The sequence below is a fragment of the Podarcis erhardii genome, assembly GCF_964252035.2.
Source record: "Podarcis erhardii genome assembly, chromosome: Z".
Classification (NCBI taxonomy): Eukaryota; Metazoa; Chordata; class Lepidosauria; order Squamata; family Lacertidae; genus Podarcis; species Podarcis erhardii.
In genome coordinates this window covers 36,951,778-36,974,169 of record NC_138504.1, presented here as the reverse complement: position 1 = coordinate 36,974,169, position 22,392 = coordinate 36,951,778, and the positions used below count along the sequence as shown (strand labels likewise).

At 44.5% G+C, this 22,392-nt stretch overlaps 2 protein-coding genes and 1 long non-coding RNA gene across 15 annotated transcripts in view; 1 reads left to right on the top strand and 2 right to left on the bottom strand.

Annotated features, from left to right (window-relative positions):
- Nucleotides 1-12,180, top strand: part of NTNG2 (netrin G2) — a 127,683-nt gene extending 115,503 nt beyond the window's left edge. For all 9 annotated transcript variants that reach the window (XM_081847067.1, XM_081847069.1, XM_081847070.1 and 6 more), the window contains 2 exons: nucleotides 1,696-1,830; nucleotides 10,969-12,180. In XM_081847067.1, the coding sequence (XP_081703193.1) occupies nucleotides 1,696-1,830; nucleotides 10,969-11,192 (359 nt within the window). In that variant the 3' untranslated portion in view covers nucleotides 11,193-12,180. The remainder of the gene's footprint in view (nucleotides 1-1,695; nucleotides 1,831-10,968) is intronic.
- Nucleotides 7,311-10,960, bottom strand: LOC309333630. Its single transcript, XR_014152617.1, has 2 exons — nucleotides 9,083-10,960; nucleotides 7,311-8,634 (listed from the first exon to the last, which is right to left on the bottom strand). It is a non-coding gene; the product is annotated as an uncharacterized lncRNA (long non-coding RNA).
- A 2,597-nt stretch (nucleotides 12,181-14,777) lies between the features above and the next one.
- On the bottom strand, nucleotides 14,778-22,139 carry LOC309333597 (putative helicase senataxin). 5 transcript variants are annotated; one of them, XM_081847330.1, is made up of 4 exons: nucleotides 21,973-22,139; nucleotides 20,880-21,067; nucleotides 17,340-17,427; nucleotides 14,778-14,987 (listed from the first exon to the last, which is right to left on the bottom strand). In XM_081847330.1, exons 1-4 carry the CDS (start codon nucleotides 21,985-21,987, stop codon nucleotides 14,982-14,984), a joined length of 297 nt encoding a protein of 98 aa, XP_081703456.1. In that variant the 5' UTR covers nucleotides 21,988-22,139; the 3' UTR covers nucleotides 14,778-14,981. The 5 variants fall into 5 exon arrangements, with proteins under 5 accessions (XP_081703456.1, XP_081703458.1, XP_081703457.1 ...); XM_081847332.1 differs by having other exon boundaries at nucleotides 21,996-22,135; XM_081847331.1 differs by having other exon boundaries at nucleotides 14,778-15,090; nucleotides 21,973-22,130.
- Between the last annotated feature and the right edge of the window lie 253 nt (nucleotides 22,140-22,392).

Genomic DNA, 22,392 nt, shown 5'->3' with positions numbered 1-22,392 from the left:
TGGCAATGGTCAAGCTCAAAATCCCTAGCTTTTGCCTAAATGTTGACATCTCAATTAGAAATGCCTCTGCATTGGAGTTGTTTTCAGGTGTTTTAATTGTTCCATCGTTTATGTGTTTGCTGCCCTGGGCTACTTTGGGAGAAAGGCTGAAATACAATTTCAGTAAATAATAGTAATTATTAATACTACTAAAAATCATCATCATAGCTGTGACTTCACAAAAACCTAGTCTTTTTGACTGATCATTCCTCCCCATTGTCCTGGGAATCAGGAATTATTATTTTTAATCATTTTTATTTAATAAACCATATACACTTCTTCTTCTTCCATACCTCAGTGTTTTATAAAATGAATCCAGCATAGGGTCACTTCTTCTCCCATTTTCTTTGCCCATAGCTGGAGGACTGACTTTCTTTAACTGGTAATACATAATACGTGTGATAAGCTATCCTTGTTGATTGAATTTGAGGTTTCCCCTGCTCATTCTGCAGCATGTGGACCTTTGGGGCAAAGCCCTACCCTGCCAGCCACACTGCTGATATCCCCTCTTTATGTTGAGAGTCAGTTACTGCAATGCGCTCCACGTAGGGCTACCTTTGAAGGTAACTCGGAAACTACAACAAATCCAGTATGCAATAGCTAGACTGGTGACTGGAAGTGACTGCCAGGACCATATAACACCGGTCCTAAAGGATCTACACTGGCTTCCAGTACGTTTCTGAGCACAATTCCAAGTATTGGTGCTGATCTTTAAAGCCCTACATGGCTTCGGCCCAGTATACCTGAAGGAGCGTCTCCACCCCCATCGTTCAGCCACTGAGGTCCAACTCCGAAGGCCTTCTGGCAGTTCCCTCACTGCGAGAAACAAAGCTACAGAGAACCAGGAAGCGGACCTTCTCAGGAGTTGTGCGAACCCTGTGGAATGCCCTCATGTCAAATGTCAAGGACATAAATAACTCTACAAGTTTTAGAAAACATCTGAAGGCAGCCCTGTATAGTGAAGTTTTTAATATTTGATGTTATATTATGTTCATATATCTGTTGGAAGCCACCCAGAGTGTTTGGGGCAACCCAGTCAGATAGATGGGGTACAAATAATAACATTATTATTATAATTACCATATTTTTCACTCCATAAGATGCACTTTTTTCCTCCTAAAAAGTAAGGGGTGGAGCGAATGTGGTCGATAGTTGGCTCCCTTTCCAGCCCCGGCCCCTCGCCCAGGCCTCCATTGTTGAATGTTCTGCAGACTGAGGCTGTTTGTTTACCCAGTGACATGTGACTGGCTGATTAGATTATCTGTCTGGAAACTAGAAACGGCTCCAGAACTCCAGAGCTGCAGGACTGTGAGTTGAACCCCATAAAAACAGGATCCCCCCCCCCTTTGCAAAGCAAGCTCAACAACTTTGAGCTGATCCTCAAAAAAAAGGGGCTTTTCCCCTTTGCAAAAGAAGCTGCACAACTGTGAGTGATCCCCCCAAAAAACAGGGCTTTCCCCCTTTCCTCCTCTAAAAACTAGGTGTGTCTTATGGTCAGGTGCATCTTATTGAGCAAAAAATAAAACATGGTATTTGAAAAGGGAATCAGACATTAAGCAGGAATTTCATGTGGTGCCTGAACAACCCCGATCTACGCTGACACAGCTTTTCTTTTTGTCCTGTTTTGTTCTTTCTGCACTGTTTTGGCTTTGACAGATTGTAACTGCAACCGTATAGGCTCAGTGGCCAACCGCTGCAACGAGACCGGCTACTGTGACTGCAAAGAAGGTGTCACTGGGCCGAAGTGTGATGACTGTCTGCCCGGCTACTACTGGAGACAAGGCTGCTTTCGTAAGCATCACTGTTCACCTGTAGCACAGGGGAAAGCTCTCCCACTTGGGCAAGGAGCAAAAGGAGGCACAGAGCTCAATGACAGCAGGAGATGGCTGGGAACAAAGGGAGCTGCCTTACAGCAAGTTAAGCCAATGCCCCCTCTATCTCATTATTGTCCACACTAGGTGTGAGGAACTTTCAGCCCTCCAGATGTGGATGAATTACAACTGCCATCAGCCCCAGCAACCATGGCCATTGTCCACAGATGATGATGGTGGGAGTTGCAATTCAGCAACATCTGGAGTGTCAAAGGTTTCCTGTACCTGGTCTACATGGACTGGCAGCAAGTCCCCAGGTTCTCATGTAGGTGCCTCTCTCAACGCTCCCTAGAAATGCTGGAGATTGCACCTGGGGCATGCAGGTAATCGGTTCTACTGATGAGCTATAGGTGCTCCTGATGAACATATGGAGCTGCCTTCTACTGAGTCAGACCATTCGTCCATTAGCTCAGTATTGTCTACACCAGTGGTTTTCAACCTTTTTGAGTAGGTGCCCTTGAGTAACCACATTCTTTCTGTGGCTCGCCTGGGGTTCCATTACAGGATGTGTGTAAGTGGGGAGTTCCCCCGTTCCGCACCCACCCCACCCTGTTCCGGTGCAGTTTTTGGCATGCAGGTAAGTAAAAGTGCACGTGCTGACAGGAACACAAGCAATGCCACTGCTCTATAGGGGGTCCAAGCCTTTCACAAAATTAGTGTTTGCATGAGGGTGCGGAGGGCAAAACAAGATACAGATCAGAAGCAGAAATCTTTTGTTATTGCAGGGAAGGGAAGGGAGAAACACACAGCGCAAGACACACATGCAGACATGGTCCTTTCCTGCAACATTCTCCTTGCCCTACAAAGCTGGGTGACTGTTAAACAAAAGAAGGGTTGCTGGGAGGGGGGGTAGAGAAGAAGAGGGGGAGATGTTGGGGGTAGAAGGAGAAAGAAACACAGAAGACACTCCACCACTTTCAGTAAGTTTTCCAAATATTACACATAAAATTCCAATACATATTATTTTAAAAAATATTTTCTGTTTTCTATTTCCCAACCCCTTTTTCCATGATGTTATTTTCACACACCCCACACTTTGCTGCACCCTGTCTTTACTCTTTTTTTATCATAATCAATAATCTTGATTTTTCCCATTGCTCATAGTTCGAAACATGGCTGTGGGTTCTTCACATTTTAATATTTCCTCAAATAATCTGAAAAGGACTTCCATTCTTAAAAAACAACAACCCCTAGGTCATCATTAAATTATCTTATTTTAGCTGTTACTTATTCATTCTTCTTTAGTGGGAACATCTTTCTCTTTCCACTTCTGAGCATAGGCAGTGGTGTCCAAACCTTTTTCAAAGAGGGCCAGATTTGATGAAGTGAAGGGCCATGAGGGCCGACCAAAGTTGTTATCCTATTTTTAGGATTGAAATTTTTGAGGTTTTTTAGGATTTTACCCCAGGAGATAAACTGGCCGGATTAGACCCCTGAAACAGACTTTGGACATGCCTGGCATACAGTATCCTACCTGCTGTACATAAACATCTTAACCATCCTTTTTTGAATTTCTGTCCCTATAATCCCTAGCAGAAAAGATTCAGGTGTTTGTGGTATACTCACTTTAAACAATCTTTTTTATCTCATCATGTTGTTGTTTAGTCGTTTAGTCATGTCCGATTCTTTGTGACCCCATGGACCAGAGCACGCCAGGCACTCCTGTCTTCCACTGCCTGCCGCAGTTTGTTCAAACTCATGTTGGTAGCTTCGAGAACACTATTCAACCATCTCGTCCTCTGTCGTCCCCTTCTCCTTGTGCCCTCCATCTTTTCTCATCATATTTTTCCCCAAATGCCCTAGCTTTTTTACATCCACCACATATGAAAAAAAAGGACTGTCTGCTTGTTTATACTTCCAGCAGTTATTCTTCTTATACATTTTAGATAATTTATCAGGTGTTAAATACCATCTATCATTTTGATATAATTCTCTTTTAAAGCAGAGCAAGCGGTGAATTTCATGTCTACTTTCCACAACTTTTCCCTTTCTATATTGTGTCCTAAATCTTTAGCCCATTTTATCATTACCAATTTCACCATTTCATCTTTCGTCTCCCATTCTAATAATAGTTTATACATGTTTGAGATCAGTTCTTCTCTTCCTTCAAACACAATATTTTCGAAGTGATAGTGGGCAGCTTTGTCTAGTGCCCTTTGTTATAGTGCACTTTTCTGTTAGCTCTCCATTTACTATTATACTTGAAAATTGTTCTGTATATATTGCTGCTTTTATTCCTCTCCCCCATCCCATAATATCCAATATTTTCCCCATAAAACTCTGCGAAACTTTATCAAACACCTTCTCTGCATCTAGAAAATCATTGCTAATTGCTTATCTTTTCTCTTTTCAAAATATTCTATAGCATTTAATACAATTCTAACATTGTCTTTTATTTGTCTTGTCAAGAGAAATCCAGCTTGATCTTCATGAATCCAGTCCTTTAAGACTAATTTAAGTCTTCTAGCTAATATTACTGCAAACAATTCATAATCACAATTGAGAAAGGAAATAGGTCTATAGTTCTTAACCTGGGCTGGATCTTGATCTCGCTTTGCTATCAACGTAATATTAGCGTGTTTTCAGGAGTCAGGCATTTTCCCTTGCAACGTAATATTGTTCATAACCATTTGTAAAGGTTGGGCTAAACAGCCTCAAAACCTTTATAATAACAAGCAGTTAGGATGTCTGGCAGTTAGGATGTCTGGCTATTAGTCTTTGGATCATTTATTGCTTGGTTCACTTCCATTCCTGAAATAGGTAGATTCAATACATCCCTTTGTTCTTTTGTCAAGGTTGGCAACTTCCTTTCTTTCAAATATCTGCCCATTGCATCTAGGTCCTCTTTACCACCTTGATATAACATTGAATGATATTTTAAAACCATCTTTATTAGTTTTTCATTATATGTTATCCCTCCATCTATAGACAGTTTATCACATTCAATTTCCTCTCTTTTTTCAATTGCCAGGCCAGCAGCCTTCCTGGCTTGTTAGCAAATTCAAAATGCGTCTGCTTCAAACATTTCAGCTTTTGTTTCATCTCTTGGTTTAGTAATACTGATAGCTGAGTTTATCACAGTCTTATCATTTGTACCAGTTTATTATCACTAGGTTTATCAACTAAATACTTTTCACAATTTGTTATTTCTTGTAATATGCCTTACATCTTTTTTATTTTTGCATTTTCAATTTTACAAACAAGAACACAAAAAAGCAAAATACAAGCACCATATTCCCTTTGACTTCCCTCCCCCCTTTTTGTGGATACTTATGTTATAATTTTCATTCTGCATCTCCTCACTAACTTCAATTATTGTAAGTCCTTGGTCCATCCATGATTCAAATTTTTACCACGAGTTTTCTGGCAAACCTACTAATGAATGTAATTGTTTACAGTAGTTTTTCAGATACATTATAAACTTTCCCCATTCTTGTTAAAATTTTATTCTTCCTGGCTCCTGATTCTTCCTGTAAGTTTTACCAATTCAGCTTAGTTCATTGATTTTATCTGCCTCTCTTCCTTCGTCGGAACTGTATCTTCTTTCCATCTCTGGGCTAACAAAATTTGGGCAGCTGTGGTCGCATACATGAACAATTTCTTCTGGTCCTTCGGAATCTCCACACCTAGAATTCCTAAAAGAAAATGTCTTACGTATTTTGATCTTGCACCTTTTTTGATAAGCACTTTGTTATATAAAGAAGCCTCGTACAACCACATTCCCAACATCCCATACTGTATTTAAATCCATGCTTTCCCCTAAATTTAACTCAAAGAAGTTGGTTATACATGTAAATCCCTTTTGCTTTATCTCAGTCTTTCTTAGCAAGCTGTCATTCAGCATCCTTCTAAAAGGAGTATTTCGTTGGCCTTTGATAATAGCAAATATCAAATTATGGTCTAGGTTGTATTTCAGTTTTCTTAAAACCAGATACTATGAGTTTTGATGCCCATAGCATATCTATTTTTTGGAGGCTCTATTTGCTGGCTGAATGGGAATTTAAATCTCCATACATATTGCAGATCCGTATTTTGTGCCATCTCAAAAAACACCATTGGTAACTTACCCTCTGAAACCACATTGGGTGTAGTTGCTCTGTCCATATCCCCTGAAACCATATGACATTTCCATCGTATTTTTCAAAGAGTAGATAGTCCAGCTTTTTACAAAATTCTTTTTTCTCATTTGGTGAATAAAGTTCCACCAACAGGATTTTACGTCCCACTATTGTAATTTCCACACCTATTATTCTCCCTTCTTCATCTTTAAAAACTTGTTTCGGTTCCAATTTTGGATTCACATTTAACACCACGCCTATCTTTTTTGCTTTATCTGATGCAATAAATTCACTCTCTCTCTCTCTCTCTCTCTCTCTCTCACACACACATATAATTTTCTCATTTTACATACATTTTAACAAAAAAAATACAGATGTATACAAAAACAGTCTACATTTCCTTCAGCTTCCTCCCCTTCATTCTGTGGTTACAAGGAAGCCCTGTTTAGGGAAGTTTTTAATGCTTGAAGTTTTATTCTGTTTAATATCCTGTTGGAAGCTGCCCAGAGTGGCTGGGGAAACCCAGCCAGATGGACGGGGTATAAATTAATAATAATAATAATAATAATAATAATAATAATAATAATAATAATTTATTTTTATATCTTTCATCTCAATGTAATACATTCTTGACCTATTTTTATTTATTAATTTTTTTTAGGAGTCCTTTTGATAGGTTCTCTTGCAGACAAATTATATTCATTTTTTGTTTTAACAATACATGAGCAATCATGTCTTTAAATGTTACTGTTGAGTCCATTTACATTCCATGATACTAATTTATAAGCCATTATTTTGAAATTTTAAAGTCCTTTTCTCACAGAATTGTGTGGTTCCTTTGTATCTTGCTGTTCTTCCTCCAACTTCTCCAGTTGTTCCACTTCTGTTTCCAACTGTTTCTTCCAGAAATCTTGCAGTTTTTGCAAATCTGCACATCTTTCTCTCTTAGCTTTGTAAGTAAAACTCAATCCCTCTGGGTATTCCTATCTAAACGGTACCTTCTGTTTCTTCAATGCCTCAACCAAAAATCTGCGTTCCTTTCTTTTGTTTAGGATCCTTGATGGGATTTCCTCGAGAATTCTAATCCTCTGAACACCTATTTTTAGATGGTTTTGAAAATGAGTTTGTAGAATTTTATATCTCAGTGCTCTTGAAGTAAATTGCACCAAACAGTCCCGTGGGAGTTTCTTAGCTCTCACATATGATTATTTAATTCTATAATCTCTGTCTATCAAATTCTCCATCATCTCTGGTGGTAGTTGTAAAAAAAAGACGCAAATTCCTTTCCTTTCCTTAAAATCTTCTTCCCAAAGCTCCAGGAAACCTCTAAATCTTAAAAAAAAAAAGAGAGATTCTTCTTGATACTTCTCCAAGACTGCAATCTTGTCCTCTAAGGTTTCTTTCTCAGCCTGGAGAGCTGACACCTGACTTTGAACTTCTCCTCTGCATCTTTTTGTATCTTGGCTCTCTTCAGAAAGTTTTTTTAACTGATCCCTCCAACGATGTTGTCCTTCTAGCCAAGTCTCTTAATGTCACTGGCACAATCTTTAATGTTCTTCGATAACTCAGTCAATGCTAAAGTATTTTGTTCTAGAGGTAAATTAACTCCCATCAAAATCTCACTGGAATTGCCTTTTCTGTCACTGGCCTTCACCATTTTCGACCTTGAATCTATCATATCCCTGTTTTACCACCAGATGGTAGTATACCCTCAAAAAATATTTATTGCTTTCCACACTGATCTTCTCTTGTCATGCATGACCTTATTTCGCCACAAGACGGTAGTATTACATATATTTTCTAAGAATATATGTCTGTTTACATTCCACAGTGCTCTTTTCCCATGATCCCAATCCCCAAATCTTTGGAACACAACAAAGGATCCCTGTGAACTCACTGCACCAAACTCAAGTAATTGTATTGTAACCAACAGAGTCCTTTCACTACAATTACTAATTGAAAATAATCATACTAGAAACAGTTCTTTATATAATTATTAGTTTATGTCCTTCTAACCACTCTTTTCTTCAGCAACCCAGTGTTACTGTAATTCATCTTAAATCAGCACACATTCCGTTTTAATAATCAAGCTCCTTTCGGTATAATTGTGAGGAACTGGGGTAAAGAAGGTCTTACCAAATGTTCGTAGAGAAAATTTCCCCGCATCATTTGCCACCCCCTGTTACTCACCGCAACAAGATGTTACTTTACTTAAAGTTCTTTAGACCCAGCACACAGATTTGTTTTGCAGCTTGTTGTTCACCATTTTCAATGGGCTGGTGCCTTCAGCTCATCTTTGTAGTTTTACAGTCCAAATTAATTAGGATAGAAGAGAAAAGAGCCACTTCATGAACAGCCTGGCGCGGCTATTCCTGAGGAGTAGCTGAATGGCCCCTAGTACCCATCTCAGACAGCGTCCTCCAGCATCGCTCACAATGGGGAGAGCGCCTTTGCATGCTGTGGGTACCCTACATCCCCCGGTAACTCCTGGAGGGAACAAGGATGTGGTGCAGTCACTGCCATTTTTAAATCCCTCACAGTCCCCGTCCCCCCCTGGAAGAGTTGGCTTGTGCGCCTGCTAGCTGCCCTGGAAGTCCATTATGGTTTCTCTTCTTTCCATATTGCTGCATTGCAAATTTAAGCATGGGACCTAGGTGTAAGAAAATCTGGAAGCAGAAAGAATAAAATAGCAGGCAACATCAGGCCAAAACAGACATCAGTTGGCCATAATTACTGGCAGTCATAGGAGAATGCCATCAGTGTTGACACCTGCTTTGATTTCACAGTTTTATATCTTATTTTTAATCTTTTTTTTTTTTCATTTATTGCAAGATCTTTTGTTGGGCAGCATGCAAGTAATGGCTGCAAATAAATTGGAGTCGGGTTGGGGAGACTTTTATTTCTGTCCTGAGACGACCCTGGAGAGGACCAAACTTTGTGGCTTTTGGGTCGCTGCAAATATTACCCAAGTAAAGGCTCTGGAGTAAATTAAATGTGTTACAGATGCCTCCATCTCTGTCTAAATATGTGGCTTTGCAATCAAGCAAAGAGCTCTGGTTGCCCCATTTTGAAGAGCTACAAAAACTGAAGGAAAGGAATAATGATCAAACCTACCAGAGGGGCTGGGGCAACTTCAGGGTTTCAAATCCTCCACTCCCCTATGAATCTCACTGGGTGTGACCTTGGGGGCCAGTCACTGCTTTTCAGCCTGGCCTACCTTGCAGAAAGGGGAGGTGGGGGGAAAGAACAATGTACACTACCTTGAGCTCCCTGTTAAACAGACAGATATCATTGTGCTAACACACACTGTTGGGACTTACTTGCAAGTAGTAGGGATGAAAACTACTATTTTTCCAGAGCAGGGAATAAAGAACCCTTTCCACAAATGGCACCCTTCTCTCGTCCACCCCAACACACACACACACACACACACACACACACACACGACCTTAGCCATCTAAGTGCCTACATGTACTGTTGGTATTTACTTGTAAGTAGAAGGCAAGCACCAGAGCAGTAAATAAGGTAAACTTCCCACTTTGCAAAGGCTGCTCCATAACTGGATTCCTCCTGGCTGGAGCAGGAGCAGGAGTCAGGCCGGGCTGGGGAGAGAGACAGAGAGATAGATTGAGAGAGAGAGATTGCAGATATGCAGGAAGGACGGCTGATGTGAAAGGGAGAGAGAGAGAGAGGAGGAGGGCCCTCCTGCGGCACCCCTGACCAAACATCAAGTCACTCAAGAGCGCTGAGGCACACAGGTTGAAAACCTCTGGTCTACACGGACTGACAGTAAGTCTCCAGGTTTCCACCCCATTCCCTGGACGTGTCAGGGATTGTAACTTGACCCATCCGCATGCAACATAGGTGCACTGAGCTCTGGCCCTTAAGGAGTAGAATGATAAGAAGCTGCCTTATACTGTGTCAAGCCACTGTTCCAAATAGCCCAGTATCCTCTACATTGCCTGGCAGCAGCTCCCCGGGGTTTCAGGCAGAGTTTCTCTTCTAGCCCTACCTGGAGATGCTGGGATCTTCCACATGCCAAGTGGATGTGCAGAAGTTCCCAGCATCAATTCCTAGCAGCTCCAATTAACAATTCTGGGTAGCAGATGTAGGAAGGATGTGAGACATTGGGGAGCTGCTGCCACAGTGGGAGAGATGGTCCAGTTAACAGACACACAAGGCAGCAGAACAGGCAAGACGGACAGGAGCTACAGCAAGGGTGGCAAACCTGTAGCCCTGCTAATGTTGCTTGACTTCCAACTCCTATCTGCCCCTGCTAGCACAACCAGTGCTGAGGGTGATGAAAGTTGGAGTCCAATTACTGCTATGAGGGTGAAGCATAGCTCAGAGATAGAGCGCATGCTTTGCATGTGGAACAGGCAGAAGAAAACTCACGAGCCCCAGCAGTATAGTCAGGGAACAGGGAGAGCCTTCCAGGGGGTCCTACATTTCACTTTAAATTGCTGGGGACCTTCCTGTTCCTTCTGCTAGGTGAGGCCCTGGCCTTTTGCCCACAAAGTTTTGCCCTGGCACCACCATTCTCTTGCCTCCAAATCAGACTGGAAAAGGCACTAGACCAGGAATGATGGGTGAGAATGTCAGACTAGGACTTTGGAGGCCAGGGCACAAATCCCTACTCAACTATGAAGCTCAAAATGACCCACTGTCTCTCTGCCTAACCTTCCTCCCAGTGTTGTGATGAGGATAGAATACAGCAGGAGAAGAACCATGTACAGCACCTTAAGAACCTTGGAGGAGAGGGGGAATATGAATGTATTAACAGTGGTGGTGATGATCATGACAGTGAGACCCCTGCCCGAGTCCCAGGAAGGAGCTAGCAGGCATTAAGAGTTGCATAACAAGTTAACCATCCCTGACCAAGATAACCAACTTCATCCAGAGTTGTGGTTTGTGTAGGGCTTCAAGAAAGTGGGGAGGAGCCAAGGGGGTTCCCCCACACAAACAGAGTTCAGCCGCTCTCCCTGCCTCTCTTTCCACAGCTAATGTGTGCGACGAGGAGCTGTTGATTTGCCAGAATGGGGGCACTTGTTATGACAACCAGCGCTGTCTCTGCCCACCCAACTTCAGGGGTGTCCTCTGTGAGCAATCCAAATGTGAGGGAGAAAACAAGGAATGTGACTCTGCCTCAAGCACGTACCTCAACCTCTCGGCCTTCCTCATCAGCGTGCTGGGCCTGCAGCTGCAACACTTTTTGGACCTTTGAAGCCCAGGAAACCAGGGGGAGGGGGGGAAATGCCTCATGGAAGGACAAGAGGGGAAGGAGGGAGGGTCTCACAAGTTAAGGGAGCAGGGGGTTGTCTCTCTCTCTCTCTCTCCCCACCACCAGCCTCTCTTTCCTCCATTCAACAGGGAAGTGGGGAGAGAAGCAGAAGGTATTCAAGGGACTGTACTCTCCCCCTTCTGCCCAAGTAGCTGAGCACCCTGGCTGGAGGCAGCTGCAACTTTTCAGAGGCAGAACTGACTCTTATCATTGGGAAGAAACAAGGTGCCACGACTTTGGGGTGGTGGCAGTGGCACTGGCAAAAGACTTGCCTCGCTTCCTCTTTCTGTTCAAGGGTGACCTTGCGACCCCCGTTCCACTTTGCACAGGAGGAATCTGCCAAACGAAAACGAAACCATGCCACAAACCTCTGGCGCTTAGTTGCTTGGCTATTTCTCCTTTGTCCCTTTTCCTTTCCTCCTTACTCTTAATTGTTTTGGAAGTAGCCCTCCTAACAAGAGACTGGCAGCTATAGAAAGTCCAGGCTACGGGGCAGGGAACCTGCAAGATTATACCCACCTGGCATCATCAGCCTGCTCCAGCCCAGGCCTAGAATTATATTGTTGCCTACAAATCAAGTTGCTGAATTTATTAAGTTTTTGTACTTTTTTCAGTTTTTATTCCGTTGGTTGTGAGTCTTCGATTCCCCCCTCCCCCCTTTTCTCGCACTCAAGACCAGAACTGAACAAGGCCTCTGTATCGCGACAAAAAGTGTAATGTGTGTTATCCAGGCTTCACCGTATAGTTTACGGTTCTCAAATACTTTTTATTTTGGTAGAGAATTATTTTTGTTTGGATTATAAATGTTCTAAAGAGAGAGAGAAGAAGAAGAAAAAGAAAAAGATGAACCACCACAGCCTCTAGAGACACATCTTACCATAAGTGTTATGGTGTAATAATCCTACTACAGTAAAGCAACCTAATAACTGCTGCCCGGTCTCAGTTTTTTCCCACCTTCCCACACACTCTGTTAATTTACTGATAAGAGCCTTACCAAAAAAAAGCAAAGAAGCAGAAAAAAGTCTCGTTGCATTTTCATGACACCAAAGACTTACACACAACTGCTGGCGGGCTGTTGGGAATGAACACACAGGTTTCTTTTCAAGACTCATATAGCAGAATGCATTTCTGCAATTTCCCCCTAATTATTTTTACGCTGGTAGCCCAAGGACTGGTAATACACACAGCATCAAAAGCAAATCTGGTCCTACTTGTATTCCTATGGTAGGGGAGGGGAAGATGAGCAACAAAACACTGGGAAGAGTGTTCTTGCTTAAGAGTGGCCTCCAGTGCTGTGGGCTACACCCAATGGCATTGTAGTCCGGCACCATATTGGCTACTTTCTATGTATGGGATCAAGCACACCAGTTAACCCACCATTCTGGATTTTATTTTCCCTTTCCAACTGATTCAGCATTGCGTCTCAGTTCATGTCAGGAGACTTGACCCCTTAAAATTTTTGGAAGTGTTTTTTTTTGGGGGGGGGCTATAATAATAATAATAAATAACAATAAATGTTTATTTATATCCCACCCTCCCCAGCTGAAGCGGGGCTCAGGGTGGCTAACAACAATAAAATAATACCACATTCTAAAATCATTTCAATATAAAATTAATTCAAATCAAATTGATGGCAACCATTTGGCTAGAGTTCTGTGAAGATTGCCAAAGGAGGGAGTCAGGCTGTGCCCTGCCCAAAGGCCTGGTGGAACAGCTCTGTCTTGCAGGCCCTGCAGAAAGATGTCAAGTCCCACAGGGCCCTAGTCTCTTGTGACAGAGTGTTCCACCAGATCGGAGCCACAGCCGAAAAAGCCCTGGCTCTGGTTGAGGCCAGCCTAACCTCTCTGTGGCCTGGGACCTCCAAGATGTTTTTGTTTGAAGACCGTAAGTTCCTCTGTGGGACATACCAGGAGGGACTATGCCTGTGAACCTCAAGGACAAAGCTTTGTTAGACCTCATGGCTTGTCTGGAGTGGGGGGGGGACCATGGCTTAGCTTGCAGCAGCCGCAACACATGACAAGCAAAGTGGCTGCAATCTCCTCTCTGGGAGTCCATGGTTAAGCTTAGCCTTATGCGCAAAGTGGGTCAATGCTATGCTAGACCTATGCACAATAACCTCTGGTTCACCTCAGACAGGGCTAGGAACTGTGGTTTGAGACCACAACCCCCTGAAAGCAGCCTTAAAAGGCAAGTAAGAAAAGGGTGCCTTTCCAAGCAGCTGCTGAGGCTTTGTCAAATCACGTTTTAAACATTAGGATGAAAATGCACTTTGGCGACGCCTTGCCCAAGGCCTTCAGAGCACAAGAGCCACAGCTCACAGGAAAGGACAATTCATGCCATGGGCAGCTGGAAGGTACACCTGAACTTAGCAAACTGAAGGTTCATATCACACACTTTCTCTCTCTCACACCAACGTTTGCGTTAGCAGTAACAAAGAAACTTCACACCTGGGGTATGGGAGGAGGAAGGTTCTGCAGAACATCTGCTTCAAGATCTGCAAAGACCATTCTCAAAATATCTCTGCAATAGTTGCAGGAATGGGGGGACACTCACACACCAAGCAATTCCTCAGACTCTGGGAGAAAGCTGCTGCCCAACTCATTTTGTATAAAATTCCAGGATTCATTTTTTCCTCTCCCCCCATCCCCTTCCTAGCTTGAGATGAGTTTTAAGTCAAATTCCCCAGACAACTTATTCCAAGAGGAGTCCTTGTGAAAGCCATTCAACTACCATGGAGCAAGATAGCTGAGGGCTAGTTTACACAAAAACACCCATCTCTTGGACTTCCATATCATCCAGAAGTCATGTGTGTGAATAGGTCATCACAGATCAAAATGCCACAAGAGAAGCCTTCACCACATCACAGACATAATGGGATGTCTCCAATCCTAGCCCTACTCAGAGTAGACCCGTTGAAAACAATGACCATTATTAGATCCATTATTTTCAATAGGTATACCCAAGTATAACTTACATGGATACAACCAGAAGATCTTTTTCAATAGAATCAGTCCCCATATTTAGCTGCAAGTTAAGAACTGAGTATTCAGAGCTAAGAGAAACCAGGCATATCTACATATATGTGTAAATAAAGTATAGGCAGCTTACCTTGGACCAAAATACATTTTAATGAGATGGTGGAAAGTTGAGAGAAACTCAAAGCGCACAGGCAAAGGAGAAAATGGGGACCCTTTAAAAATAAATAATCAAGATTATGGTCTGCGAACAAATTTCAAGAACTGTAGCTCTAAATCGTCCAGCCCACTCTGAATTGCATGCATTGTTAAAGAGGAAAGGGGCGAGATTACTTGGAAGTGGCCTCAAATGCAAGAATGCTGTGCAGGTGCCAGTGACGGCACATCCATCAGCCATAAGGCCACAGAGGCTGCTACACAAGGTGGACACAAGAGTGTATGAGGGAAACAGCTGCTGAAGCAAACTGCTGTCTATTAAGAATCACCTAAGAGCTCAACACCACCCTGCCAGCAAACACACTGTTATAAGAAAAACATTCAGAAAGAGCAAACATACTGTGAGAACAATGTTTATTTCGTGGCTTGGGGGTTCTATTCCCCCCCAAAAAAATTGTTAGCGTGCTTTTATTACTGTGTTGTCCTCCATCACTTGAGAGAATGTTGCCCAGGAGCTTCATGTGACTCAGCCTCCACACTCACCGGTCCTCACATGGCTTTCTCCAGTCTCTGCTGTACTGGCAGAGACTTCAGGATCTTCTTAGCACTACATGCAAAGCAAGGAATACTGTTGACATGGCATTTGAGGTCTTGATAAAGGAACCTCTTTTCTGAGCATCCTGAATCAATGCATTCCAATTTTAATTTTACTACAAAGGGATTAAACAGCAACCAATGAATTATTAGGACAGGAGACTAGCAAGGGTTGGTGGCAATTTATTTATTTATTCTCTGCTGCGCTGCAGGAAAGCAGAAGTCTGACTGAGTGGGTCTTGGGCTTCCCTTGCTTTTGGAGTGCACCTCTCAAACAGCTTTCAGCTGGGGGAAATGGGGGCCTTAGCCTGAAAAGTGTTCTTCACCCTTCCTCTAAGGCTGGCTGAATTAATCTAAAACACTAAAGGTAAAGGGACCCCTGACCATTAGGTCCAGTCATGACCGACTCTGGGGTTGCGGCGCTCATCTCGCTTTATTGGCCGAGGAAGCCGGAGTACAGCTTCCGGGTCATGTGGCCAGCATGACTAAGCCGCTTCTGGCGAACCAGAGCAGCGCATGGAAACGCTGTTTACCTTCCCGCCAGAGTGGTACCTATTTATCTACTTGCACTTGGACATGCTTTCGAATTGCTAGGTTAGCAGGAGCTGGGACAGAGCAACGGGAGCTCACCCGGTTGCGGGGATACGAACCGCCAACCTTCTGATCGGCAAGTCCTAGGCTCTGTGGTTTAACCCACAGCGCCACCCGCATCCCTAATCTAAACACTAGAGACCACTAATAATGGGTGTCAGGAGAAAGGAGGGCAAACTTCCTCTGGATTGCACCCACTGGTAAACAGTGGTTTGTGAACACACAACAGAGGATCCCTCCAATATGCCCGTACTCGGGCTATAAGGATCCTTCCCTCCTCACTGCAGTTACAAAACAAGCAGCAGCAGCAGGGAAAGTGTTTAACAGGAATCCATTCACAACTCTGAGCTTTACAGGAGCAAACCATCATTGCCAGGCTTTCCAATGGACAAACCTGGATTGGAGGCCCTCTAGTGGCAAAGTCGTTATGGTACAAGGCTGGGGGAAAGGACCATATGAAGACTGTGCTCAATATGGGAGTAATTGTGACCTCATGCAGAAAAGCGCCAGGATGGAAAGAGGGGAGTCCCCCATGCCAGCTGCTTTATCCCCCGACTGGGCGCCTCCCTGGGAGAAAACTGGCAGGACAGGAGTCTGATGGGACAGAGGCGACCAGCATGGCAGAGGACGGCATCCCTTTCTTTGCTTGGAACCAACGCTCCCCTGCACACAGCTGGCATTCTAGCACAGAGGAAGGAGTGGGGAACTTTAGTGGCCCACAGAAGTTGTTGAACTCCATCTCTCACCACCCCTCATCAATGGCCAGGCCGGTGGGGCTGCTAGGCATTGCACATCTGCAGGGCTGCAGGATCCCCGGCCCTTACAGCATCTCACAAACACCTCCCAGAAATGCCATGCTTGGCCTTGCATGAAAAACCACAGCGTTCAATGGTCAGGAGTGATGGGAGTTGTAGTCCAGCAGCCCACAGCTTCCTTAGCTCTGGAATACCATACTGCCAGTCTAAGAACAACTGGTGAAAGAGCTAAAGTAACATATGGGAGTTTTACCATCTATGAAACCCACCCAAGTTTCAGGTTCCAGGTTCCTCTGGGCGCCCACAAGCAGGGGCAACATTGAGATGGCACTGACCCCCCAACAGGGCCTTCTCAGTGGTAGCTCCCTCTTTGTGGTGGCCCCCTCCCTGGGAGCTGCGCCTGTCTCCCTCATTGTTGCCTTTCAGGAGGAGTTTGAAAACCTGTTTGTTTACACAGGTGCCTTCGGTGGCTGAAGGACACTGGATACGGGATGAGAGAATGCCTTTCCCAAAGAGGTTTAGAGCTGTAGCTCTTCTTAGAAGGCTCTTTAAACCATTGTTTAGTGTCTGATATGTTTACCGCCCTGGGCTCTTGAGGGCTGGACCTAAATTCAATAAATGAATGAATAAATGTGGCCCAACATTTTCCCCAACCCCACAGATTCAAAAGATTGAATTGTCTACAACACCTCTGGCCAGCCTGGATCCCTCCCGAAGTTTTGAACTGCAGTTCTCACCTGCCACAGCCAGAGCAGCAAATCTGTGCCCCCTTTTCAAGGGCAGGCGGAAGGCACCACCTACAGACACAGCGTACAGGGCCTGTTGGCACCCTGCTTCTCCAAACTACCCTATGAAATGGGCTTGATTTATGGCTTTGGGAGGCGATGGGAGGGGGGGGCCTTGGGCCAAGCCCCACACACTGCTAGGGCACCACCACTGGCCCTCCAAGTCCCGCTTTTCTCTACAAGGAGGGCTGACGTATATATCCAGAGAGAGACTTTACGCCTTCTTCCACGCACCATGAGCGTCTTCAGGTGTCCCAGGATGAAGAGGCTGTACTTCGCTCGGGTGAGGGTGACATTCAGACGCTGCAGACTCTTCAGGAACCTGGAGAGGGCAAAACAAGCCACAGGTGAAGCTGGCTCAGGAAGGGCAGTGCCCCCCCTGTCCTCCTAGCTGACCACAGTGGGGTTCACTAAATCCCTGTTGAAGTTTCAAGGGCATTAGAAATGCATTTGTAAGTGCACTACTAAAAGGTTGCAGGCATTCCTACCAAGGTTTCCATGTCTATGTATAATTTCAGTGGGCCTCCTCTGAGTAGAGACAACCCCCTGCTGCCATGTTTCTGCTTTACATTTTTTATTGGAGGGCCTGATTTTGTTCAATTTCGTTAGTGGTGAATATTAGTGATGTTCATTTATACATGGTTTTCCCCCCTTGCTTTGCAATATTTTAGCTTCTCTCTGCCTCCCCCATAGGTTCTTTATGAAATACCTTTTAAGATTATAATTTAAAATACTCAAAATGGTTGTTTATTGATAGCTTTAATTATCATTTAATTTGATTGTTCCTTGGGTGCCTCCTTTATTGGACATCGTTTGAGAGCAAAGTGAGAAGCTTGGGGCATAAATCTTAGAAGTCAGTCCATGATCTGCTTTTGCAATTTCAGCTACACCCCCCCCCCCCACCATGTGGCTTCCAAGCACAGAGTGCCCTTCCACCCCCCCAGGTGGAAAGGAAGTGGGCTGGTGGTGGGAACCAGCTTTAGACCTTAGCCACACATCCCTGCAGCACAAACCATTGGCGGATTAATATTATTTGTTGTGATTCATGTGAAAACTCTCTCGTTAATATTTCAAAACTGTGCCTGAATATTTTATTCATTCCAAAGGTGACTTGCAAAACAGAAAGGCACCATTAGCGCAGCTGTGACCTTTTTCTCCTTCTCAAAAAAAACAGGAAAAACCCAAACCTGTAAAGAAAACCAAAAGAAGTGCAGCCCTGTTTGCCTGATTTCACCCCATCATCTCTCCATGGGGCCAACAATTCTGCCGGGTCACATCTGAGAGCACCAAACCCCTTGCCTGCCAGGGAGGAGAGAGGTTTGGGGCTCCATTTCTCCTCTCCCCCAGTGAGACACAGCGGAAGCTCCCTCAGAGAAGCCATTTTGCCAGCGTCAGGAATGGGAAGTTCATTGCAGTAAGAGAGCTGCAGTGACGAAGCTCACATGGCCTAGGCCTGCCCTCACCCCCTGCAAAGACTATTGTGGGACCACAAACCTCTCCTCTCCTGAATTCCCTTATGGGCATCGCAGGTGGTTGCAAGAATGCGGCTAGAGACCAAAAGGGGCTCTAACAGACAACTGTGACTTGTGGACATTGGCCCACACACTTGACCACCCCAAGGATTGTACCCGAGCCCTAGAATTGCCAGCAGAGGCACCCCAGTTGACACATCACAAAACAACAGCAAAGCCTTACCCTATTGACCCTTGCGTGCTTTGCGCTCTGACACAGCTGACAATGATGCAGTCCTTCTCACGGCCCTGGAACCCATCCACAGTGTCAACTTCTGCAACGCTGGAAAAGGAAGGAATGTACAGAGCCATTCAACACATTTCTTTTTACTAGTACTGCCTCCCGAAAGCAGAGGTGAAACTAAGAAGGAAACAAGCTACACTCTTATGACATTAGAAGCAAACTCTGCACTTATTGTCTGTGTGTGTGGAAAAAGAGGGAGGGCGGAGGGAAGATTACCAGAGTCACTGAATGGGCTGTGGCACATCACTTGTTCCACTACTAAAATGAGAACATATCCTATATTTCACACACAGCTGCTGCATAAAGAAAGGAGGTTTTTTTGGGGGGGGGGGAATATTTTTGTTTACATACGCTTTCTAGGGTTGCTGTATTTCAAAAAGATCCAGGACAAAAGGCCACCTTCCAGAAATCCCCCCAGATGTCAATTCCATCTTTGAAATCCTGGTAACGTCTGGTAAAATCCAGACGTATGGCAGCCCTAGCTTTACTATCATCTAAGTAGAGAGATCCCTGCCCCAGGGAGCCTACAATGTACATTTTAACAACAGGGAAACAGAGGGAGGGAAGTTTTTATTTTATGAAATAAGTGCAGGCAAGTCCAGCAAGGGGTGGCTGCCCAAGTGTTCTTCAGCAGCAGGGAAGGCCTCAAATGAAAGGCCTCACCAGCGACATCACTTTTGAAGGAAGATAGGGAGGGTCATGGCACACTGCAAGTGTTCTTGGAGAGGGAGTTCCAGACACAAAGGGTCAGCAAGGAAGTATCAGGGGAGTTGTTCAAAGGAACAGGAGGCCTTCCGGCCCCTGAGAGTGGTAGAGATGAAGGAGTGATGGTCACTGGTCAGGTGTTCCAGAGAGCAGGGGAGATGGTGAGTGGAGGAGAGGCTTGTCTGCGGCTGCAAGGAGTGCGCAATCTCCACATGCAGAGGCAGTCCACCTCTGAAGACAAGGTGCCCAGCTTGTGGGTTTCCTGGAAGCATCTGGAGGCAGTGAGGTGTAGTGGCTGGAGTGTTGGACTAGGAGCTGGGAGACCAGGCTTCAAATCCCTGCTCAGCCACGAAAGTGGGCGGCCATGGGCCAGTCACTGCCTCTCAGCCCAGCCTACCTCACAGGGCCGTTGTGGGAATTAAATGAGGAGAGGGACAACCATGTACGGCACCTTGAGCTCCTTGGAGGAAAAGGTGGGATATAAACACAATGAAGAAATAAACTGGACCCTTGGCTTCATCCAGCAGGGAGATTATGGACAGACTACTGCACTTTTGTACACCACAGGGATGGGGAAACCCTGGCCCTCCAGGTGGTGCTGGACAGTATCCCCCCCCCCCAAACAGGCCATCCTGACTGGAGCTGTTGGGAGTCCAGCAGCATCGAGAGGGACACAGCAGGTTTCCCAGCTCTGATCTAAGAATTTCACTTTTTTTAAAAAAAGAGCTCAGCAGCAGCCGCTTGGCATAAATATAGCTACTTGCCACTATACAAATCCAGACAAGCATCAAAGAGCACATAATTCAACAGTATCATTTCAGAAATGGTTAGAAAGAAAGATTATTATTGTTTAAGTATCAAATCAGGTTGCCAGAAGGAGTCAAGATGGATGCCTATGATCATGTGCAGAATTTTCACTCACCTGAGTACTCACCTATAGTGCCTGAGCAATTGCATTCCCCCCCCCTCTAAAACACACACACACACACACACACACACACACCGGATATGATGTCCAGGTGTTGCCAGACTACAAGTCCCCCCATCCCTGACCACTGGACCTCCTGGCTGGGGCTGCTGGACTCCAGCAACATCTGGAGAGCATAGCCGACCCACCACTGGACTTGGGGGTTCTGAAAAATCCAGGATAAAGTAGAACCTTTGTCCACATTCAGGTTCATTCATCCACATTCATTCGTCTACTTCTTTGTCCACATTCAGGTTCATTCATCCACATTCATTCGTCTACTTCTTCTCCTTCAATGTCTGTTGACTTGAGGTGAGATAATCAATTACAAAAAGATGACTACGCACATGTCAGTTTTCAAGGCACGGTTGTAGATGTAGTTAGAAGGGAAGAGGCAGATCTCAGGGTGCATCCTGTACTGAGTGGTCAAGCGCAGGACTGGAAGCCTGTCAATGACTTTATTCTGGAGCTGTGCATCCAGCTGTCTGCACAGCCGCTCCATCAGAGACTGCCCGTAGCCGTATTCCTCAGCTTTCTGCCAATGTGGGAAAGAAGCAAGAGAAAGGAGGAGGAATGAGATTTTCAGTGTGTGGGTCAGGTGCAGACAGCAACTAAAGAACAACAGGTTGCCATGTGAAATTGCTCCCTGCTCAGGGTATACAGTTAACAAAAACTACTCCAAGTAGCCACAAAATAAAGGGTATAGAATACAATGGTCAGACTTAACCTCTCAACATATGCCACCAGATACTTGATACCATTTGAAAATTAATTCTGAACCCAATAAAACAAACCTTTTTTTATCTATACCCTACAAAATGCTCAACAAATTAACATTGGGCAATATGATCCTGTAAAACAGTTGTAGGAATCTGATTTAGGCATTGAAATCAAAGAGATGGATTGGAATAACCTGCAGGCAAAAAAAAAAGAAAGGAAAAAAAGGTGAATCACTCTCAACTCATATGAGAGAATACATTTAAGCTATTACATATATGGCATCTGACCCCACTGAAATGCACCTGTATTAATAAATCAATCTCACCTTGGGATTGGCAAGGTTGTAATACAATTGGTACAATTTTCCACATGGGGTGGACAAGAGAATACGTGCAGCCTTTTTGGCAAAAGGTGTTCATATAAATAAGACACACCACAGAAGTACAGTGCACACCAAGTTTAGGACTGTTAACCACTTTCAGGGAAAAACAACTTAACCTTTACTACAGATAACTGATCACTTATGGTGGCAGCAGGCCTATCGGTGACACAGAATTGGAAGAGACTGGAACATTTATATGTTTCTCGCTGGAAACGAGTGTATGGACAATTGCCTTACTGAAAAAAATTGACAAGAGAGTACAAGCACTGAGCAGCACAAGAGCAGTAGATTACTTTATTGACAGTTGGAATCCTTCCATTGAGTTTTCAAATGATAACCTGCACAACTGTCATCCATATACACGTGTTCTCATAACACAGGAAGAGTGCACGTGCCCGCTCCACGTTATCCCCAGGGGGCAGGACACACAGCGCACTCAGCTCCCAACGGGGAGAACGCAGGCCTGACAACTATTAAAACTTCAGGTTTCCTGCCTTCATTGCCGCCATATGCGGGGTAAAAAGAGAGTGTTACTTATGCGGCGTCCTTCCCTCCTGAGACTCTCTCTCTCCCTCTCCCTCTCCCTCTCCCTCTCCCTCTCCCTCTCCCTCTCTCTCTCTCTCTCTCTCTCTCTCTCTCTCTCTCTCTCTCTCTGTGTGTGTGTGTGTGTGTGTGTGTGTGTGTGTGTGTGAGAGAGAGAGAGAGAGAGAGAGAGAGAGAGAGAGAGAGACTGCGAAGGAGCTCCCTGTGTGTTCTAT